Source organism: Leptonychotes weddellii, chromosome 13 (assembly GCF_054177405.1).
Source record: "Leptonychotes weddellii isolate Sample4059 chromosome 13, ASM5417740v2, whole genome shotgun sequence".
In the NCBI taxonomy this organism is placed as follows: domain Eukaryota; kingdom Metazoa; phylum Chordata; class Mammalia; order Carnivora; family Phocidae; genus Leptonychotes; species Leptonychotes weddellii.
The window spans coordinates 50864668-50889172 of record NC_138381.1 but is presented as its reverse complement, the minus strand read 5'-3'; the positions used below and the strand labels follow the sequence as shown (position 1 = coordinate 50889172).

General features: G+C 37.4%; 1 protein-coding gene across 5 annotated transcripts in view; it reads right to left on the bottom strand.

The window, feature by feature from the left end:
• Positions 1 to 24505, bottom strand: part of ARHGAP28 (Rho GTPase activating protein 28) — a 187059-nt gene that overhangs the window by 85120 nt on the left and 77434 nt on the right. For all 5 annotated transcript variants that reach the window (XM_081801586.1, XM_081801587.1, XM_031035434.2 and 2 more), the window contains exon 2: positions 2161 to 2372. In XM_081801586.1, coding sequence (XP_081657712.1) covers positions 2161 to 2372 — 212 coding nt within the window. The remainder of the gene's footprint in view (positions 1 to 2160; positions 2373 to 24505) is intronic.

Here is a 24505-nt window from a genome sequence, read left to right as displayed (position 1 = left end):
ATCTATGACACAGAACATCAGAACCATGGTTGCTTTTGGCCACAGACAGCAAGTCATGGAAGTGACAAGACAGGGAAAAAGCTTGAAAACGTTTTCTTTTTTTTTTTTTTTAAAGATTTTATTTATTTAACAGAGAGAGAGAGACACAGTGAGAGAGGGAACACAAGCAGGGGGAGTGGGAGAGAGATAAGCAGGCTTCCCGCCGAGCAGGGAGCCCGATGTGGGGCTCGATCCCAGGACCCTGGGATCATGACCTGAGCCGAAGGCAGACGCTTAACAACTGAGCCACCCAGGCGCCCCTGAGTTACGTTTTCTGAGTTGACTAAAATGTTCTCTCTCTTGATTACTGTGAGGTTATAAAGTTAGCATTTGTCGAACCTCACTAAGTTGTACACTTAAAGTTCTGTGCATATAGTTCAAAGGAAAAAATCTGTAATTAAATATTAAACTCTAGTTAGTAGCTATGCTTTCTGTAGAAGTTTAGGTTACAAATCTGAAAACATTTTCTGTGTACTCTAGGCTTAAGCAAAGGATAGTAAAAGCCAGGTCTCTCATTATTAGAGAAGAGAGTTATAAATACAGAAAAAAAAAAAAAAAGACGGCAACAGCAAACCTTGTCATGGTGAATTAGAATGGAAGGTTATCAGTATGAATTCCTGTTTTTTAATACAGATAGATAGCTACCAAGTAAGAAAAGGGGATGAAGAATAACAGGCATTTTCCTTCACATATCTTTCTATCTTTCTGGATCTGAAAAGGCAAAAAGTAAGGGTGTAAGTTAAAGGAATAAGAATATACTTCACTACCCACTGCCCCTCCACCAACCCTCAATTTGTTTCCTATAGCAAAGAGTCTCTGATTATTTGTCTCCCCGAGACAGGGTAATTGTGTGAATGGCATTAAGGAGCGCTGGTGATGTGTTCAGCACTGGGTGTTAGACGCAACTGATGAATTACTGAACTCTACATCTGATACTAATGATATACTATATGTTGGCTCTTTCAATTTAAATTAAAAAAAAAAAACTGTCCAGAAATGGGATTATAATATCTCTAATGTTAATTCCAAGCAGACTGTTATTTTAATTTCTAAAGATAATTGGTATTGCATAGTAAATTCATATGTTAAATATAAGTATGTGAAGTCTGTTTAGTTTTAAAATATATTATCTGTATGCAATTAATTTCAATAAAAATTCTGGAAGTAAAAAAAAAAAAAAAGAATACACTTCACTAATGGAGATGGTTCCCTTGAATGGATTCTCATTCAATGTGTGGTGAGACTTTTTATTTCTAATGGTTTGTGAAATATACTAATTGTGGTGTATCTAAATTATTATTTTTTTCAGACCTAAGAAGGATAGACTTATAGGATAAGGAATGAAGAATGAAAACTTTTTTAAAGTTTCAGTCTATCTTGGTAGTTGTCTAGCCTAGCCAGGTTAATCACTGCCTAATGAAAACATTCTTAGGTAGATATTTATTACTAAACTACCTTCAGTCTTTCTTGGATGTCTTATGTATTTACCTGTTGATAGGTAGCAAATGGAGATGACCTATTTTAATCCAAGGTAAAGTAATTTACATTTTTTTAAAAAGAGTAAGTAAATTAGCTTTTTTTTCTTTTAGCTCTCAATTTTCTGTTCAGTTTCACAGAAAATTCGTATATTTGACAGGGCTTTTATTTTGAGAAATACAAGGTAATCTATTCCCTAAGTACATTAACATTAGTAAATGCCTCAAAATCAAATTTTCTTTCCTCCAAAATTGTACTGGCATTTTTTTTCCCCTCTCTCTTTCTGTCTTTCTCTATCTTTTTTTTTTTTTTTTTGAATTAATAGTCAAGTATACAAATGTAAAAGCCATCAAAATTAGAATACTCAGTCTGCTAAATGATGAATCAAATCAATGATCTGCACAGCATCCCTAAGTAGCGATATGTAAGAAATCAATCTGGATTTTGACAGCTCTCCTTCTTAGGTCATATCACTGTGTATAGAAGCCAGTCCAGTAAATATAAATCAGTGAGAGTTGGTAGCTGCTATGCCAAATTCTACTGATTTCATTTGTTAAACTACTACTGGAATGATGTCTACCTGCAAACAGAGTAAGAGAGAGCATACAAAGAAAAACACACAGGACGAAAGGTCCAGCACCTTACCATCCACAGGTTTGACCTCAGCTGGTATCTGCTCTTCCTGTCCTCCCATGCTGCCTATGCTGTTCTCTTTAATGCTTTCTATTTCCCGCAAGAAATCCTCCATGGAGGTGCTGTCTATGGAGGCTTGTGAGTGGGAGCGGCTAAATGCAGAAGAATGTAGAGATTCATTGGAGAGCATCCTGTTAATTCTTCGGCAGCGAGGAATAGATTTTCTGCAGAAAGAATAATATCTGTTAATAAAAATCAGTCTTTTATGTTTTAAATCACAAAATAAAATTTAGGTTTAAAATCAATGCAGAATGGAGTTAAGTGTGACAGAGAGGGGTCTAAGAGAATTATCTCCATTTAGTGGTGGCCCTTCTTTTTTATTCTCTATAATTCATAATGACTTTGTGGCTACATAGGAATCACCCTGAAAATACTTTTTATAATTTTCACACAATCATCAAGTATGAAGTTACCTGTATTAGCCAAAACATATAGTTCAAGCCAGTATCTCTAATGAACACAGATGCAAAAATCCTCAACTATTAGCAAACTGAATTCAACAATACATTAAAAGAATCATTCACCACCACCACGTGGGACTTATTCCAGGGATGCAAGGATGGCTCAATATCTGCAGATCAATCAACATGATATATCACATTAACAAAAGAAAGGATGCAAACCATATGATCATCTCAAAAGATGCAGAAAAAAACACTTTAAAAAATTCAATATCCATTCACGATAAAACCTCTTAACAAAATGGGTATAGAGGGAACATATCTCAACATAATAAAGGCCATATATGACAAAGCCACAGCTAACATCATACTCAATGGTGAAAGGCTGAAAATTTTTCCTCTAAGATCAGGAAAAAATAAGGATGTCCACCCACACTTTTATTCAATACAGTACTAGAAGTCCTAGTGACAGCAATTGGGTAAGAAAAAGATATGAGGCTTCCAAATATGTAAGGAAGAAGTAAAACTGTCCGTATGTGCAGATGACACGATACTACATATAGAAAACCCTTAAAAATGCCACCAAAAACTATTAGAATCAATCCATGAATTCAATAAAACTACAAGATACAAAATAAATACACTGAAATCTGTAGTGTTTCTTTTCTTTTTAAAAGATTTTATTTATTTATTTCAGAGAGAGAGAGAGAGAGAGCACACACAAGTAGGGGCAGACAGGCCAAGGGAGAGGAAAAAGCAGACTCCCCCCTGAGCAGGTACTCTGATGTGGGGCTTGATCCCAGGACCCTGAGATCATGACCTGAGCCGAAGGCAGACGCTTAACCGACTGAGCCAAAGAGGCACCCTGTAGTGTTTCTACACACTAATAATGAACTAGCAGAAAGAGAAATTAAGAAAATAATCCTATTTACAATTGCATCAAAAGGAATAAACGACCTAGAAATAAATTTAACCAAGGAGGTGAAAGACCTGTACTTTGAAACTTAAGACACTGATGAGAGAAGTTAAAGATGACACAAATAAATGGAAACATACACCATGCTCATGGACTGGAAGAATTAAGAGTTAAAATGTCCATACTACCCAAGCAATCTACAAACTCAATGCAATCCCTATCAAAATACTAGTATTTTTCACAAAACTAAAACAAATAACCCTAAAACTTCAATGGAACCACAAAAGAACCCGAAGACAAAGCAATCTTGAGAAAGATAAGTTGGAGGTATCACAATCACAGATTTCAAACTATATTACAAAGCTATAGTAATCAAAACAGTATGGTACTGCCACAAGACACATAGATCAATGGAACAGAATAGAAAGTCCAGAAATTAAGCCCACACGTATATGGTCAATTAATCTATGACAAAGGAGGCAAGAATATACAATGGGGAAAAGACAGTCTCTTCATTAAATGGTGTTGGGAAAACTGGACAGGTGCATGCAAAAGAATAAAAGTGAACCACCTTCCTATACCAAGACACAAAAATAAACTCAAAATGGATTAAAGACTTAAATGTAAGACCTGATACCATAAAACTTGTAAAAGAAAACACAGGCAGTCACCTCTTGGACATCAGTCTGAGTAGTATTTTTTTGGATGTGGCTCCTCAGGCAAGGGCAACAAAAACAAAAATAAACAACTGGCACTCCATCAAACTAAAAAGCTCTGGACAGTGAAGGAAACAGCAAAACAAAAAGGCAACCTACTAAATGGGTAAAGATATTTACAAATGATATATCTCGTAAGGAGTGTATGGTACATACTGGAAGGCTGGTTTATGCAAGCATGACCTGAATGTCCCTGTTAATCACTATCTTGAGATCTTGTCCTCCTTCTATATTCCCATCAAACAGAATGGATAGGACATGTTGTTCAGTGCTCAAGGTTAGGGACTCCAGGGGTGGCCAACCCAGAGTGTCTCCCTTGTAACAAAGACTGTCTGGATGGCAGGACTTGATCTCCTTCCAACACTGGCTGTGCAAGGAAGGGAAGGGCTACAGATAGTTGCTAGGCTAGTTGCTATACTATAAAAGCTTACTGCAAATAGATTCCAGAAGTGGATGCTTTGTCCAGTTGGCTGCTGCTGGACATCCTCTAAGTTGCCCCCATAAACCTATGTCTTGATCCCTGTCTCTGGGTCATTTCTTCAGTCTTGCCAGACCATCATCCACCCTTGGCTTAGACTGACCTGGGGTGTGGCTACACAAGGGGTTAATATCCAAAATATATAAAAAATTCCTAAAACTCAACACCAAAAAAAAAAAGTCCAAATAAAAATGGGCAGAGGACCTAAATAGATACTTTTCCAAGAAAGACATACAAAGTGGCCAAAAGACACATAAAAAGATGCTCAACATCATTAATCATCAGGGAAATGCAACAAAACCACAATATCACCTCACACCAGTCAGAATAGTATCAAAAAGACAAGAAATAACAAGTGTTGGCAAGAATGTGGAGAAAAGGGAACCCCTGTGTACTGTTGGTGAGAATATACATTGGTGAAGCCACTACAGAAAAAGAATATGAAGGCTCTTCAAAAATTTACAAATAAGAATACCCTACAATCCAATAATTTCACTTCTGGGTATTTACCTGAAGAAAATTAAAACACTAATTTGAAAAGATATGTGCACCCCTACATTTATTGCAGCATTATTTATAACAGCCAAGATGTGGAAGCAACCTAACTGTCCATTGATAGATGAATGGATAAAGAATGTGACACACACACACACACACACACACACACATACACACACATGTGATATGGAATATTATTCAGACTTAAAAAGAATAAAGTCTTGCCTTTCCAACAACATGAATGGACCTAGAGTGTATTATGCTAAGTGAAATAAGTCAGAGAAAGACAAATACCATGTGATTTCACTTATTTGTGGAATCTAAAAACCAAAACAAATGAACAACTAACAAAAAACCAGACTCTTAAATACAGAGAACGAACTGGTGGTTGACAGAGGGGAGGGGAATAGGGCCATGGGTGAAATAGGTAAAGGGGATTAAAAGGTACAAAATTCCAGTTATAAGTCACAGGGATGAAAAGTACAGCATGGGGAATATAGTCAATAATATTGTAATAATGTGTGGAGACATACAGTGACTACACTTATCATGGTGAGCATTTTTGTATATGTTATAAATATACAAATGTCAAATCACTATGATGGATACCTTACACTCATGTTTCTGTGGGGATGAGGGAATGGGAAGTTTTTGTTTAATAAGTATAGAGTTTTAGTTTTACGAGAGAAAAAGAGTTCTGGAGAGAGGAAGTAGAGATGGTTACAACAATCTGAATGTACTTGATACCACTGAGCTGCATGCTTAAAAAATGGTTAAGATGGGGGCGCCTGGGTGGCTCAGTCGTTAAGCGTCTGCCTTCAGCTCAGGTCATGATCCCAGGGTCCTCGGATCGAGTCCCACATCGGGCTCCCTGCTCGGCAGGAAGCCCGCTTCTCTCTCTCCCGCTCCCCCTGCTTGTGTTCCTGCTCTCGCTATCTCTCTCTCTGTCAAATAAATAAATAAAAAATCTTTAAAAAAAAATGGTTAAGATGGTAAATTTTATCTTACATGTATTTTATCAGAATTTAAGATTTTATTTATTTTATCAGAATTTTTAAAAATTGACAGAAAATTGGGGGGCTAGGTGGCTCAATCAGTTGAATAGCTGACAATTGATCTCAGCTCAGGTCTTGATCTCAGGATCTCAAGTTCGAGCCCTGCACTGGGCTCCACACCGGGCATGGAGCCTACTTAAAAATAAAATTGAAAAATATATTTTTAAAAAGTTGGCTGCTGAAATAACGAGATAGTGTGAAGAAATAATCTGTGACATTAAATAGAAAGACCCTACATTAGGATGAGGAAGGGGGCACTGACCCGGAATACAGAGACCCATAGTCAGTTCAGGGAGAATTGGATCACCACTAAGGGTAGGGTACAACCAAAGAAGAGGGCAGTGTGGGCTCCTGTTATCTAGGAGGGCCACAAAAGGACCACTGCCAATCTTGAAGACACACAACTGAGCAGAGCATGCAGCAGCTTCATGGGGCACTTTCTCATGGAGTTGCTGCAAGGACTAAATAAATTAGCATGTGTGTGCACTTAGAACATAAAAATATCCAACATTTATTAGTTTAAAAAACAAGAGACACAATGGGGGACATACATGCCAAAATGCTGGAATTCTGAGAAATTTTGAAGATTTGCATAAAAATAAAATATTTTTATGTGAGGTAGTGATGTGTTAAGGCATCTTATTGTTGTGGTAATCATTTTGCAATATATACATGTATCAAATCAGCATATCATGCATCTTAAATTTAACCCAATGTTATATGTCAAATATCTCAATAAAACTGGAATAAATTCAAAATATATTTGATTTCCAAGACATACGATTGACAAATACCGTATTTCCTAGGAACAATGTTTGATTAACAAGAACACTTCGGTCCCCAACCATAAATAACTGAGCTACTTTATGCAGTATGATCTTCTGTTCTTGCTCTTACGTTATTTTCTTTTTAATTTTCCAATTTGGAGTGGGTGTGAAACTTCTTTCAAAGAATTTCAAGTATACCTTCTTATCCTGGGGTTCAGGTAGAGTTGAACCAAAAGGCTGAGACTACCTCTTAACTAATGTGCAGTCTGAGCTGTTACACCCCAAACAAGAACTCCCAGATGGAAAGAGGCAACCAAAGCAATGGCATAGCAATGTCCAACTGTGGCATTATGACTCACTTAGGACAGTTTCATTTTAATATACAGAGCAGCGGTGGACTGCTATGGAATGTAGCCATGTCCTACAGCATATACTCTAGTAGAGAAACATCTACTTATAAGCTGCGATCAGCTGCCACTGCTTACACAGCCTTCATATACCATATTCAGAAAAAAATATACAGATGCCCAAAACTTTCCCTATTTCTGGATGTTTATTAGGTTTATTTCTTTCAAAATGAATATTCTTGACTTTGAAAAATTTACAGTATTAATGGCATACATGGATCAAGTTTTTAAAAACTATAATGCAGTATTGTAAGCATAAAATTTAAATAATACACAATTTATAAAGTGGAAATTGAAGGTCTTCTCCTCCATCTGTATCACATCAGTACTTTTCTATAAGCTGTTTTGTTTTCCCATGCAAAAACATGTCATAGATATTTTTTCCATGCCAATAGAGAAATACCACCTCAACTACTGCATGGAATAGCATAACTTACCTTAGAAATTAAGCAAACATGCAGAAATATACCCAAGCACTGAAAATTTTGAAGAAATGGGAAATTTGAGAAATAATAAGTGAATCTTAGAACAGGAGGAGCAGGGGTGCCTGGGTGGCTCAGTTGTTAAGCGTCTGCCTTCGGCTCAGGTCATGATCCCAGGGTCCTGGGATTGAGCCCCGCATCAGGCTCCCTGCTCGGCAGAAGCCTCCTTCTCCCTCTCCCACTCCCCCTGCTTGTATTCCCTCTCTTGCTGTCTCTTTCTCTGTCAAATAAATAAATAAAATCTTTAAAAGAAAAAAAACAGGAGGAGCATACACATTTAGAGCTAATAATGATAATTTTAGTTACAGCACACAGTTCCTTACACATGTAAAGGTTACATTGGTGGAATCTCAAAGAAGGGATCATCATAACCTTCTGTTGGGGCAAGGAAAACAGATGCACAATATGGTCATGAGCATCTGAGTGACACACTGGTTCATTCTGAGATAATCCACCCAAAGAATTCTATAAATGCAGTGATCAACTATTTTTTTTTGGCAAAGAAGTCAGACAGTATTTTTGGGACAAGCACTTTTAAGAGTTCTCACTTCTTTAGTTAGGGATCCAAATATTTCCCCCTTCAACCCGGAGTAGAGGCCATGACCTTCAGTCTTAAAATATTACATAACTGTGATCCTCAGGCTCACCCAACACTTTGATGAGACTTAATCTGTAGCTTCATACCTCACCATATTAGGATAAATAGAGCTTAATCTTCTTAAACTGTTTGTATTTTTTAATTCCAACACAATACCAGGAAAACATTACATGAAAAACAGAATGCAATTGTATTACACAGCAACTTTTGTTGAGAAAACACCATTAGGTTTCAAATTAGATTTTAAGTGCATGGTAATTCCCATAAATTCAAAGTGGCATTAAAAAAAGATTTTATTATTCCATTTACCCTTCCATTATCTTTCTAGAAATAATTTGTATTATGTAGTAATGATTACTGAAGCTCTAGAACTTATTATTGTCTACCCTGAATTAGTATTTTATAACTTGAGAACAACATAAATACCTCACAGTAGTATAACTCTCTCTCCACCTATCAATGGACTTTTAAATAGTCAATAATCTTTTTAAAAATTAAATAAGTAGTCTTTTATATTTATCTTTTATGGTGCTCTTTTATTTCTTCCCATATGTCCCTGTACCCATAACAGATCATTTGCAATCAGCTTTGAGAACTTCATTTGGCATTTCCTCTTTTTTTCCTTAGCATTTGTTGTACTGTGTATCTGCTGCCAACAAACTCCTTTAGATTTCTTTCTGAATACATCTTTAATTTCTTTTCAGTTTGCTGAATTTGTTTACTGGGCAAAGAATTCTAGGCTAGCAGTTTTTATTGTTTTTTAAGACCTTCTATAGATGTCATTCCATTGTCTTCTGGACTCTTGAATCTGATGAGAAGTCCATTATAATTCTTATTGAGATTCTTCTAAATATAATGTCTTTTTTTTCCAGATGCTTTTCATAAATTTTCTCTTTCTCTTTTGTTTTTAGCAGTTTAATTATGAAATGCCTATGTTGTGGTTTTGTTTTTATTCTGCTTGAGGTTTATGGAATTTCTTAAATCTGTGGGTCAATGTCTTTCATCAATTTTGAACTATTACCCATTTTTTCTTCAATTTTTTTTTTTTGGTCCCATTCTCTCTCTCTTCTTCTCTTTGAACTCCAATAACATGAATGTCAGCCATTTGATATTGTCCCAAATGTCCCTCATGGTCTTCTTTGCTTTTTCCCCCACTCTTTCTCGTTCTTCAGTTGAATTTCTACTACCCTGTCTTCAAGTTCACTTTTCTTTTCTTCTACACATCTAGACTGCTATTAAGTCCATCCAATGAGTGCTTCAATTCTGATATTATGTTTTTTCATAAGACATATGTCAAATTAGTTTTTTAGAGATTCTATTTCTCTGTTGACATTATTCATCTTTTATCCATTTTATGCAACTTTTCCTTTGATTCCTTTAACAATTATCATTGTTATTTAAAAGTTCTTGTCTCTTAATGCCAAAGTCTGTGCCATCAGTATGCCTGCTATAGTGATCAAATACGAGTCAACTGTGTATGATACAGGTCACATTTTCCCTTTCTTTTACTAACTCATAACTTTTTGTTGTGTGGCAGACATTGTTTTTAAAAGAACTCTAGGAAACTGGAATTAATAGTAATTTCCCTTTTCTTCTGTCTAGAAATTAGAGTAAGACACAGATCACTTCACTCCAATTAGGAGTTGAGCTGGGTCTGGGCTGTATTGCAACTTTAATCAGTTTTATGTTACCTCTGGGTCTAAATGCTTTAAATGTCCTGTGTGTTTACAGCCCCCCATCCCCACCACTAAGGAGAGCTTTAGGTTAAACACCATGGGACTAAGAACTCTCTGATTTAGAGCCTAACCCCCAGCCTCCTATGTTGTTGGGCTCTCAGCAAACATCTCAAGGGAGAGAATTATCAGGTGTGGAGGTCCCTGCATTTGGGGCTTCAACAGATTCCAATCTGCTGTGCCAGTGTAGGCAGCCATTAACAGCTGTACTGGTATCTCCTTGCCCCAGCAGAGGCCCTCCACCCAAGCAGGTATGATCATCTGCCCAGAAGTGCAAAGACTCAGGGTGAGAAATATGCCCAGGGAGGGAAATGACAGCTGGGCTCTGTCACCTAGGAAGAGCTCTGCCCTCCCTGAGATTTATCTCCTTTAGATGGTGTGTCCATAGCTCTCCACCAGTTTTTAAAACATATCACGTTTACATTTATCCTTCATTCTCTAGTTGTTACAGTGGTAAAGAGTCAGCCACCATGTAGTCTATGCCCTAACTGAAAGTAGAACTCCCACAGAACAATGTAAATGTATCAGATTTCTTTTAACATTGTATTTGCTAATGAACTGCTAGTTCTGTCTAACCCAAGTTCAGTTCTGAGTATATTCCATAGAATATTTTTAAAAGACATAGATCTTGCTAAGAAATATTCTATGGGCCCTTACTGTCTCTTGTAAAGAATTTCATAGATATCAATTTACTACCATACACATTACATCATTTGATCCTTACATTAACACCATAAAGCAGCCAAAGCAAGAATTCATGTCTCATTATATAATGAGGAAAACAGTTACTGACAGCAAAGTGGAGACACATAATTTCCCACTGCAATCACAATAAAATGCAAATGCTCTTCTAGGACTTCATGGCCCAGCACGTTCTGTCCTCAAACTGCTTCTGCAGTCACACCTTCTATCACTCTCCCCAGCATTAGCACTAGGCATGCTAATCTTTTCTCAGTTTCTCTAAAAAGCCAAGCTGTTTCTTCCCTCAGGAAATTTTCTCTTACTGGTTTTTCTGCCTGGAACATTCTCCTACTATTTCCATGCCAAGATGCTTCTCATCATTCAGCTCCCAAGGTAAATGTCACCTCCTCGGGGGATCTTTTCCTAGCCATCCTAAATTAGCATTCCTCCAGTTATCCATCATCTCAGCTTTCTGCATTTCCTTCTTCCCATCCATCAACAACTTACACTTTATCTACTCACTTACTTCATTTTTTGGGAATGACTTTCCCCAGTAGAATATAGAGGAACCATGTCTGTCTCATTTACACAGTATCTGGCCAGTAACAGAACTCAGAAATATTTGCCAAATGAATGACTAGTGACAGCAGAGCCAGAATATAAATTCAAACCTTTTCAATCCTGTCCAAATGCTTTCCCTACAATAATCTTTCTTAATTTCAAAAGCCCCCTCGGGTATTAGTGTTTCTGTGTATAGCTATACATATCTTTATACCATAGAAGAAATATAATGTGGTGAGTTTAAGAAAAACTATGAAGCCAGCTGGCGCAGGTTTCAATGTGGGCTCTAACGCTTTCTGGATCTATGACCTTCAGATCAAGCTACTGAACCTCTGTTCCTCCACTGCCTAATCTGTAAAACGGGAATATTAGTCATATACATGTCTGGGGGTTATTATAAGGATTGAGTTAATATATGTGAAATGCATGGTACATAGTAAGCCAATGTGTTGACTGCTATAATTTAATTTTTTAGCACACCTGTAACTAGACTTACAGTAAGGCTATAGTGGGTGCTAAAATATCATCAGGGCACTAAAATATCACTAGAAATATAATGAGATAAATGAAACTGCATTTATCAGAACTCCTCTCTGACCCAACTCCATTCCCAAGCCTTGTTTCCTCAACTCCCTTAGGCCACAAAGGGCCATCTGACACAGTTCTGGCCAGTCACATCAGAAAAATTCTTCCCCGTGTTTCAGAGAGATCTTTTGTTTTCCTGAAATAAGTGCTATCATTTTCTCTTTCTCCTTCTCCCTTTTTGGAATGTAGACAAGATGACTGATGCTTCAATAGCCGTCTTGCAATGATGAGAGAAAAGCCAAGAAAACTGCAGAGATCAGCCTTGCCATTATCGAGTCTCAGAAATAAAATCAGATGCTGCCTATCTCTAGACTTCTAGAAATGTGAGGACAAGCTCCTAATTTTAAAAACAACTCTAATCTTTGTTGTTGTTATTGTTACTTGCAGCCCAAATGACTCCCAAATGATATAACTGGAAGGAATACTTCAATAACTCATTTGGAGTAGGGTGAGATTAGACACCTTCTCCACTCCACTAAGGGAATTATTCAAGTAAGAATACACTGTCTGCCTCCTAAAAGAAGTTGTGTCTAATGTAATGATCTTCAATTTAAAGGGCTACAAATTATGTGCCCTAATCCCATGTCTCGGTCTGGCCTTGATCAGTAATACTATAGAGTTAAACTTCATTCCTGCTGACAATATCCCTGGCTAAATATACAGGGAATATATTCACATTGTTCTCAAATCAAATATATTCCAAGAGTATTGGGAAGAACATACCAAAATCAAAGATTTCCCCCTCCTCTTTCTGAAAGAAGGATTGAATTTTCCATTGTCACTGTCTTTGAATGATGCCAATGGCAGCACAGCATGGTCATCTAGAGAAATCATCTTGGATCCTGACCTCAAGTGAGCCTCTGCAGCAAGGCTCTTGCAAGTGAAATTGTTCACTCTGTGGGACAGACCCCAGGCATAGTCCCAGTAATGCAGCTGTTTGCCCTCTTAGCTCCCTCAGGAGGCCATTTAGATAAAGTAAGAAAGAAGACAAATCCCTTTGTTTTTAAGCTCTGACTTCTCAGAAATCTTTGGATTCTAACATGCTTATAAACAAGCTCAACTTGGATGTCTTGCAAAAAGCACCTGAAAGGCAAGGGTGATAAAGGGAGGCTATAGTTTCAGAGTAATAGAAGCAAGAACACAGAGCAGGTTCCCGCTCTCTTTCTCAGGCTCAGTGACTCTGTCTTTCAATACCATCTGGCATCCTTCATTCTCCTCCTACCATCCCGGTTTTCTGTTCCTCTCTTGGCCTGCCTCACTCCTCTTTGGGGAACAAGGAGAAAGCTAATGAAACTATTCCATCAAAAGGTAAACAGGTCTGCCTGAACCTCTCTGTTGGCAGAAAAAAAATAGAGAAAAATGTGTTTGTAGATTAGGTGGAGGCTTAAAATAGCAAACAAATCTCAGTTACTCATCAGAGAATATTTGAAATGGTTTTGAAAGCTGGAAATTTTTTTAACTAACTGAGATTCCTATCAGCAATTAAATTCTTATGCATGTATACCTGTGAGTACAAGCACTGGACTAAGAAGGGGAAAAGTTGCAACCTGGAAAGAACAACATCCAACCATTAAACACTGAACCCCAGGAATTTACAAAGGAGGAGACTCAAATGAGACAACAAGCTCTTCTGCAAGAAAGAATGACAGAATCTTTTTTTGAGGGTAGGGGAAGGACAGCATGTTTTTCTGTATTTGTAGCTATAAAAGAAACTGAACGTCACATATTTGATTTTGAAAGTAATTTATGCCATGTTCTGTCTACTGCTTTACCAAGAAAAGGCCACTAAACCACATAATTAGAATACATCACTTATTTGGGTATATATAAACATACTCATGACAAAATCAACATATAATGTTTCTTAAATTTCCCCTATGTTGGTTGAGGGAAGGAGGAAATAGAGAGTGATTGCTAATGGGTACGGAGTTTCTTTTTGGCAAGATGAAAATGCTCTGGAATTAGTAGTGATGGTATCACAATTTTGTGACTGTACTAGAACCACTGAACTGTATACTTTATATTTTTAACTGTACATTTTAAAAGAGTAGATTTTATATTGTTCATCAATAACAAAATAATATGAGAAAAAATTACCTTTTAAAATTTTGATAATTAAAAGTGATTTGACACTGACAACACCAAACACTGGTAAGGATATGGAGCAAGAAGAATTTTCATTCATTGCTGGTGAGAATGCTAAAAAGTATAGTTACTTTGGAAGGCACTTTGGCAATTTCTTTTTTTTTTAGATTTTATTTATTTATTTGAGAGAGAGAGAATGAGAGGCAGAGAGCATGAGAGGAAGGAGGGTCAGAGGGAGAAGCAGACTCCCTGCTGAGCAGGGAGCCCAATGCAGGACTTGATCCTGGGACTCCAGGATCATGATCTGAGCCGAAGGCAGTCGCTTAACCAACTGAGCCACCCAGGCGCCCACTTTGGCAATTTCTTATAAAACTACACATACTCTTAACCATACAATATAGCAATCACTCTCCTCAGTATTTACCCAAAGAAGTTGAAAACATGTCTACACAAAAACTTGCACATGGATATTTATAGCAACTTTATTCATAATTGCAAAAATTTGGAAGCAATGAAGATGTCTCTTAGTAGGTGAATGGATAAACATGGTACATCAAAATAATGGAATATTACTCAGTGCTAAAAAGAAATGAGCTATCAAATCATGAAAAGACACGGAGGAACCTTCAATGTATATTCCTAAGTGAAAGAAAACAATCTGAAAAAGCTACATACCATATGATTCCAACAATATGACATTCTGGAAAAGGCAAAATTATGGAGATAGTAAAAAGAAAGTGGCTGTCAAGGGTTGGGGGGGTGTTGGGAGGGATGAAACACATGGAGCATAGAGGATATTTAGGGCAGTGAAAATATTCTGTATGATACTTTAATGATGTACACATTTGTCCAAATCCATAGAATGCACAATACTAATAATGAACTCTACTGTAAACTATGGACTTTCAGTTGATTACAATGGGTCAGTGTAGAGTCATCAATGTAGCAAATGTACCACTCTGGTAGGGGATGTTAATAATAGGGGAGGCTGTGCATGTGTGGTGCAGGAGGTATATGGGAAGTCTCTGGATCTTCCCCTCAATTTTGCTCTGAACCTAAAACTGCTCTTAAAAAAAAAAAAATCTTTAAAAAAGAAACACTTTGGGATTTCAAATAAGTTTTAAGAAATTTAAAAAAAAAATCAAATTTTCAAAAAGGGCCATGGATAGAAAGATACTCCTATGAAAGGCTACTGGCTGTTTTAAGCAAAGTATAATAGTCACAGATGGGAAACAGTCTTACCCATTTGACTAATAATCCTCTAAACAGGTGACAGGTTAAATGTGTTTTTAAGGCAAAGGAAATCACCCAGTATGAACGTTTTATGCTCTATTTTAAAACCAATATACGGTTTATGAGTTTGATGTAGATATTGATTTTGGTGAAGCTCAGTCAATCCCATAAGTGACTCACCACATTATCCTCAAAGATATGTTAAAATTATTAGTGGAAAACTAGTTTGGTGACACCTGATCATTGCTTAGAGGCTCATGTTTTTTATTCAATTAGGAGATATCTAGGGAAAAAAAATCTATAAAACAGAATGTAAGCAAAAAGCAGCTTTCCCTTGCTCTTTAATAGAATTCTACACTTTATTCAGTGATCTATGTCATTAGAAGAGTCTTGGTGATTTATATATTTTGGGCTTCTAAAATCAGTCTTCTCCAAAAATCTAGATAAATTTCTTGAAGATTGTCTTTTTAAAGCTCAAAATTAAGTTACACATTCTCTCTATTGATTAGTGATCGGTTAGTACCAAATTTCAGTGTATATTTTTATTCTGTGGTTTTGAAGGGCCTGCTGTGGCCAGTATTACTATGCATGACTTTCAAAGCAACTGACCAGATGAGCCCCCAATCTCATGTCATCTGAAAGTCTGCCTCTCTGGTGCTGTGATGATTTGCTGGAATGCAACCATGTAACCTTTCCTCCACATCTCTGGTCTCTATTTATTGCTGTTATTACCTAGTCATTAAATGGTCAGCCAAACATGAAAACGCTGTTCTATTGCATCCTTGCACTATTTTTCAATTCTTTTGTCTGTTGTCCTTCTTCAGCTCAAAAAATTCAACAACAGCAGGACAGAATCACAAACAAGATCAAAGGGATAATCAGGCGGTAGCTCTGCTTGGAGCCCCACATAGTCAATCTCATGTGGATGGTCATTCTCGTGTGCATGGGTTTTAAACAGCTCTGTGGTCCATCCTGTTAAGGTTTTCCTCTGGCCTTTTTCCTCATGGGGCAATAGTATCAGCTCAACTTTAAACTATTCAGTAAAAATCCAAGGTAACTATAAACCCAACTTATTAAATTCTGGCAGGAATGAGTTGGCCATTTGGATAAAAATTATCCCTTGATTCTCTTCTTTCACAATACATTTTCCACACTCAGACTTATTCCATGATGGTTTTAGTTCTATGGGGTCCCCTTAAGCAATAACGATTTTATGTTCCATTTGTTTTCATTGGTTAACTTTAAGATGGTTGCTCCTAACGTCTATACAAACAGCTTTAAATTGGAAAGCCATAACTAGTGTTTCCAATGAAACACTAGTTTCAATTGGGGAGCTGAGAGGAAATTTGAGAAATGCCCAAATAAGTCATAATTTACAGATGAGAAAAATGAAGCTCAGAGAAATTAAGTAACTCATCCAAGAGCACACAGAGCACATAATGCTAATTACTGAGAATTATAACTACAAATTTAATCTCCTGATATCTAATTCCATGTTTCTTTCCTTCTGGTCACCAGTCTCCCAATCCATTTGTATTTTATATTCTTTACTCTCTCACTAACCCCTGCAAAGCTTCATACTTTTACATTAGAGACTATTCTCTTTTTTCCTTTAATGTATTTCTTAAAATGCACATGGTAATCAAGTGGATCCTATTTTTATCATATGTTGAAAAATCTGTCACTAGTCAAAATTTTCACTAAAGAACAAAGAGAGCTAGATGCAAAAGTGCCCCACAAGATTTAAAAAAAAAAAATTAACACAAAATTCTCTAAAAATCTGAAATTTTGCCAGTTAATAAAACTGGCAATTGCAACAGATCATATATATTGGCTATAAAATACATATTCCACACATTAAAAAAACAACTACATTGCTGTTTACATTGATCTACAAGGAATATATTAGCACTATTAAAAATAAATCACATTTTTAATTTATCCATTGGTTGGTAGATTAGAATGTATTAGAATTTCTTAAAATAGTGTCAGTAATTCATGTCTTTTATTTAAAACCATTCAAAGAAGTAGAAGCTGAATTCCATTTTACTCAATTTTCCTTGAAGCATGTAGAGACATTTCCCAAGTATCACAGCCAGGTTAAAATAAAATAATAAATTCTAAATTCACATTTTTATTATTGTTGCTATTAGTAATCATCATCATCAACATCCAGTTAAAGGTAATTTCAATTGGTTCTCTACCTCACCCTCTCCAATTTAGTCATAACATTGTTCATCATCAGATAAATTCCTTTAGGAAACCATGAAGAGCCAGCAGTCAGAGCACTTTACATACTCTAAAAATGCCATAAAAACAACGTCAGAATTAAGGTCCTCAAAGTACCACTCACAGAATGACAGGGAAAGGCACTGACCAGTAACCTGAATGCCCATGTTAAATGTGAACTTTGGAAAAACAAGAGCTGTAAGTTCCACAAAAGAGAATAAAATAACCAATTTCATAATGGTTGACACCTCATGTGGTGGGGGCTCTTGTTGCCAATGCCTCTGAAGCTCTACCACACTCAAGATGAATGGCTTTAGTACTTCAGTACCTAACCTCTGACAGCAAACAGACAACTGATCAATAGTTCAACTGATCCCTGATCAGTAGTTCATGCCATGGGAAACAGAATGATTTCTTTTCTATCATCTTAGAGAAGGCTTTTTCTTTCTAAGAATAACCCAACCAGGAAGTTCTCCCTCTTCTAAGGCTTCTTATCCACTCCTTTCCAGTAATGTTATCTTCTTTCTTTACCAACGGCTGGGATTAATTACGATAATCAGTAATTCCCTTCAGACTCTGTTGTGCACAAAACTGGTGAGCTTGTGTAAAGAAGAAATAAAAATGAGACAAAGGACTTAGGTCTTGCATTTAATTGTATTTACTTTCATTTACTTAAGAAAGAAGCTGACACTTTTTGGTTTTTGGTAAATGGGCAAGTTTTCATTTTTGCTTTCATTTTCCATGCTAAAACTCCTTCTTTAAAGCAAAAAGTACCAGATTCTGCTTAACAGAATATCTGTATTTCAGTAGATTATAAAATTCTACTAGGGTTCCTGCTAGCCTATATAGAACCGTTGTATGAGTTCAAGAAAGTCTATCCTCTCTGAAAAAATATGGTTTGCCTAATGGAGCAAAGCTGAATCTCTGCCCGACCTGACCCTTTGGTATTCTTATTCAATAAACAACATGTACAACTATATTCATTGACCTTGAATTTTACTGAATGACTCACAGTTCCCATTTATGTCTGTTATAGAATTATTCTAGGAAAATGCCACTCTTCAGCCAAAATTTTAAAATCACATCTTTAACAACAACAAAAGAACAGCTTTCTTAATTTTTTGGTAAATGTGGATATAGATTAATTCATTAAGGAAAAATTATTAATTGTGGGAAAGGTTGTGAATACTAGTAATGGCTATTGAGTAACCTTTTGAGAAATATGCTCTTTCACAAAAGATTTTATTGGTTTTATTATCCTAGACAGAAAAAAAAAGAAGCACTACGTATTTCTCAAAAGAAGGCATAAAAATATATATTATCATAGAAAAAAAAATAGATCTGTAGTGTTAAACCTCCAGGACAACGGTAAGTGAAAGCTTCCTGAGCCTCTCCTACACCTCTGCACTTCTAAACATAATAAACAGGGATATATAAGTTCTGTTGTACTTGGAAGTATATCTAGATGTACTTATTAAAGACACTTATTAGAGGACTGCTGCAGAGCAAACCCTTAGAAAACGTTTACTGAATGAACAGGATAGACTTTGCAAAGGCATGGAGGCCAGAACCATTCCACTTTTGAGGGGTGCCACATGATAATCAACAAATTCAAAAAGCATATAATCAGCTGGTTCAAAGATGGTACCTGCCCCTCTCCCTCCTTCCCTCAAATTTTTCCTTCTATCTACCAAAATAGTTATTAAAAACATTCAAAATCCTTCATTTTAAGATGATTTACTCATGCATTCAATGAATGTTTATTATATTAACATATTAATAAAGTTTTGAAGAAACCTGGCAAAGTGTGACTCTAGTAGTTGCAGCAGCAAGAATATTCAGGATCCAGGAATATTCTTCAAGGGGCCAAATACCATGGATATTTTTACAGTCTAATTAGACTAGTACTTTCTTTTATATTTGATTGAGTTGATGATTCTTCCTTCTTGAAACTTTAGTCCAGTGGCTTATAATTTTACTTTGTGAAAAATTTTTTAGAGAACTTTATAAAATGCATATAATTGGGCCCTACTCACAAAATTTCAATTCAGATTTGGGGAGAGACCTGAGTATATGTATTTTTACAAACACCACCCCCAATGCCTATCCTAAGTAATTCTGGTGCCACTTATTTGTGAGTCATCTATTTGTGAGAAACACAAATCTGTCTTCTAGCAAGACCATTCTGTCCTGATTCTCATTAAACCTTTCCAACCAATACTTCTTTGCCTACTTTCTGAATCCTCTTTAACCACCAATCCTTATATATTAGTATCTCTCTCAAGGTTCTTCATACTCTATTTAATCTATATAGACCCCTCCCCTTCAAAAAACCTTTTCCAATGTCAGAGTTTAGCTTTAACCTATATACTAGTATCTTCCCAGTCCTTAACTCCATTCCTGACTACTCTCAGATTCATCCAAGAGCCTGCTGGACATCTCTACCTGGATGTTGCAATGAGACTTCAAGACAATGGTATCCTCAACCACACATCCTACAGATTAAGGACTAAGTGGCTCTGCTCATGCTTTCCATAAGCTTGGAGTCTTCCCTCCCCTCCTGACTTAAGAACCATTTTAGGTGGCCACTCCCAAAGGAAAGAACTTCTCAAACCCATTCTGCATTCCTCTTAACCTGGGCTGATGGAATTCTGAGCATACTTTTATCTATGCACTTATTGGTAATCCCATGAAAGACATAAAAGTAATTTGTATGTGAATGCCTTAGAATTCACATGAAGATACACAGACTATTAAACTCAAATACCTCCTCTACTCAGCTCCAACCTTCTTAACAGCCAGCCAAAATTTTGGCTTAGCAGCTGAAAAGAGAATACAAGATTTCTGCAAAGTATCCAAGAATTTAATCTCAGAGTGATTTAGAGGTGAAAATAAGATAAGAAGCATGTGTAAAAAGAATAAAAATGTATTTCTGACTACAATGACTACAATATGATGATGATGACGATGATGAATAATTTAACAAATATTTATTGAGTACCTACTAGTACTAGGTATGAGGCTCAAGGTGCCAAATACCGTAGGTACGCCTGGGTGGCTCAGTCGGTTAAGCGTCTGCCTTTGGCTCATATCATGATCCCAGGGTCTTGGGATTGATCCCCAGGTGGGGCTCCCGGCTCAGTGGGGAGTCTGCTTCTCCCTCTCCCTCTGCCCCTCCCTCTCCTCATTCTCTCTCTTGCTCTCTATTAAAATCTTAAAAAAAAAAAAAAAGGTACCAAATACTGTAAATAGAACAATAAACCAAAAAACCTAGCACTCGTTGAGATTTCTAATAAGGACAAATAAAATCCAAACAAATATTGTATATATTCATGTGTGCAGATGTGTAATTAAAAATTCATAAAGTGAGGGACGCCTGGGTGGCTCAGTCTAAGTGTCTGCCTTTGGCTCTGATCATGATCCCAGGGTCCTGGGATCGAGTCCCACGTCAGGCTCCTTGCTCAGCAGGGAGCCTGCTTCTCCCTCTGTCTGCTGTTCCCCTTGCATGTGCTCTCTCTCTCTGAATATAAATAAAATCTTTAAAAAAAAATTCATAAAGTGAGCTTCCATTTCCAATCATGAGAGACCAAGACGGTTGAGAATTACTCTTCTACTGTAAACAACTATGAAACTGGGCAAAGAAAGGAAGCAATTGTTTTTAAACTTTAACAACAGGCTATGCAGGACTGTGATGCCAGGAGAAAGCAAACAGATGCAATGAGACCTCCCAATGGATATGCCTATCTACTTGGAGGTAGTTTCACAGAGAAGGAGATCCTGAAGATAACCGAGCAGCAGTCTCACAGAGGTAACAGAGCAGATCAAAGCTCAGAAAGGCTGAATCGGCCAGAATTTGCTTGTCAGAGTACGAGAATGGCAGGATCTATGAAGTGAAACTGCTCCAGGAATTGGCATGGGGGTTCCCTTGACTCTTTGGTTAAACACCTAGCAGGGCTACAGAAGTTGAACCTTCACAAGAGTAGGTAAAAATTAACTCCTGGGAAAAGAACCAGCAAGTTTTAGTACAAAAAATTTCCAGAGTTCAAACAAGGCCAGCAATGTCTGCATGTACAGTGGTGTGTATATTAGAAATGTATCAGGTGGACTTCTGCTTTCACCCATGACAAAGTATCATACTTCACATTAGCCAGAGTAAAGAGACATGGTAGAATAACACAGGACATACAGAAGAAACCTTAGAAGTCTCATGTCTTACTAGCAGGATTAAAACTACCCTAGTGAGAAGTAGACTAGACACTAGAATGAACTCACTTCCCCCCAAATCCACAAGCAGTGGTCTGCCAAAATAAATCTGTGCAATCTTTAAAGAAATACAACAAAATCTATCAAGCCACAACCTAAAATTCACAAGTTCGACTAGCCAAGCAAAATTAATAGATATATGATAAAAGAAGAAAAAAGTGACTCATAACCAGAATAAAATCAGCCACTAGAAAGACACAGAGATGATGAAATTGGCATGAAAAAAAGTCAAAAGAGCTATAATGAAAATACTCAAAATACTTAAGGACTTAAATTGTGAACGTAATACAGAAAGAAACAGAAGATACAAACAATGAAATTTCTATACATAAAAAACACAATATGTGAAACAAAACATGCACTGGGTGGAGTTAACAAATTTGATACTGGAAAAAAATTAGTGGAACTTGAAGACACATCAATAGAAATAGCATAAAAAGAGGCGCACAGCTAAAAAGGAGTGAGAAATAATAAATACAGCCTCTGTGATCAACAGGAAGATGTCAGGTGGTCTAATAATTGTGTCGACTTCCAACCAAGATGAAGTAGCAGGAACCAGATTTACCTCTTGCCTGAAATAAAATACATACACACACACACACACACACACACACAATTAAAAGATTCTGAAGATTATTAAGTGATGGGAGACTAAAAACAGTGATCACAAAAAATAGAAAATGAACTGAGTCCTACAATAGCCCCAGGTTATAGCCTAGAGAGAGCTTCCAGGCCATGGTTCAATAACAGAGAAAGCAGCTGAGCCTGCTGGTCTCTCTTGAGTTTAGGAAATGGAGCTGGAAGTCAAGGAAGCTATGAAGCTCACAGAGAAGGGTATTGGAGAGTACCTGGTACTCTCAAGATTCTCAAGAGGATTCCACTCATGTCTTCAGTTTTCATATATGGAAACTACCCCAGGCTAGAAGTCATCAGAGAAAAGGACCAGTAATCACAGAAGGTCAGCAATAGTTTGTGTTCCCAGCAGATAAGAGTTAAAAAGCTCATGGTTTACAGGACCTTGGATAGAGTACTCAGAAGCATTTTACCTCTAGAGTAGGGAGAACTCTTCCATAGACTAAATGCTAATCTGGTCACACCCAACAAATTTTAAAAGCAAGACACAATAGGATCAAACAGTTTTCAAGTGCCAGGAAAAAATTCAAAAATACTTATAAAAATATAAAAATATCCAGCCCCAACAAGGTAAAATTCACATTAATTACCATTAAAAAATTATCAGGGTAGTAAAGAAGCAGGCGACTATGGCCAAAAGGAGAAAACTCAATCAATACAAACAGACTTAGAAATGACACAGATGATAGAATTAATAGATAAGAACACTAAAACAGTTACTACAACTTTATCCTGTATGTTCAAGAAGCTAGGGGAAAAACTGATATGTTGAGTGAAAACAGGGAATATTTTTTAAAAGACCCAAAAAGAATGTCCAAATTTGATGAAAACTTCCTAAAGTCACCAATTCCAGAAGCTCAATAAACTCAAAGCATAAGAAACACACAGAAAACTATGGTGGCACACCATAATCAAATTGTTTAAATCAATGATAAAGACAAAAATTCTTAAAATCAGAGTAAATACAAAAACAGCATGTAAAGAGGAACAAATAAAAGAATACCAGCGGGGGGGGAAGATGGCGGAGGAGTAGGGGACCCTATTTCAACTGGTCCCCAGAATTGAAGTGGATATTTACCAGACCAATCTGAGCACCCACGAAACCAGCCTGAGATGTAAGAAGATCTGCATCTCTACAAACAGAATATCGCAGGAGGTTGGTTTTGAGGTACGAAGCGGGGAGCCGTGATTCTGCGGGCAGATACCGGAGGATAAACAGCAGCGGGAGGGTGCCTGGCCGTGGGGATCCTACACCGCCCGTGAGCGACAGCCTCGCACACTGCGGACGGGGCACAGACTCACAGACCGGTAGTGGCGGGGAAAGGACTTTAGGGCAGCCCCCAGAGCGGAAACCCGGAGCAGCAGGGTCGCGCGCACGAAAACAGGGAGCAGCTGGCGTTTTTAGAAGCACAAAGGGCAGAGACATGCCCCGACCTGGAAGCAGGACTGGGAGCACTGGGGAGGGGCGCACAACCCAGGCCTTGCGGTTTATAGCAGCACGGACAGAAACGGAGACAGTGTGGCCTGGAGAGCTCACTGAAGAACAGACTGAGGTCTCTCTGCTCTGAGGCAGAGGGTTGGAAATGGTCTCTTCTGCTCTGACTTGCAGAAGACATGCGGAAAGCCGCCAGGGAAAGCCACCAGAGAACAAAAGCCCCAAAGACTGATTCCCGCTGAGCCCATCCCCCGCCACAGGGGGGCAGGGCAACTCCACCGGAACAGGGTTGCCTGAGTAACAGCGCAGCAGGCCCCTCCCCTAGAAGACAGGCTGGGAAAACAAGAGGCCAGCAACCCTAAGGTCCCAAGAAAACAGGTGCATCCTGCTTGGGTTCTGGTCAATAATTTCAACTCTATACATTCCCTCAAACACCCATCAACAGAATGAGCAGGAGGAGGAGCCCCCAAAATAGAAAAGACTCAGAGATTATGACTTATGCTGCAGAGTTAGAAATGGATGCAGATATAACCAAGATGTC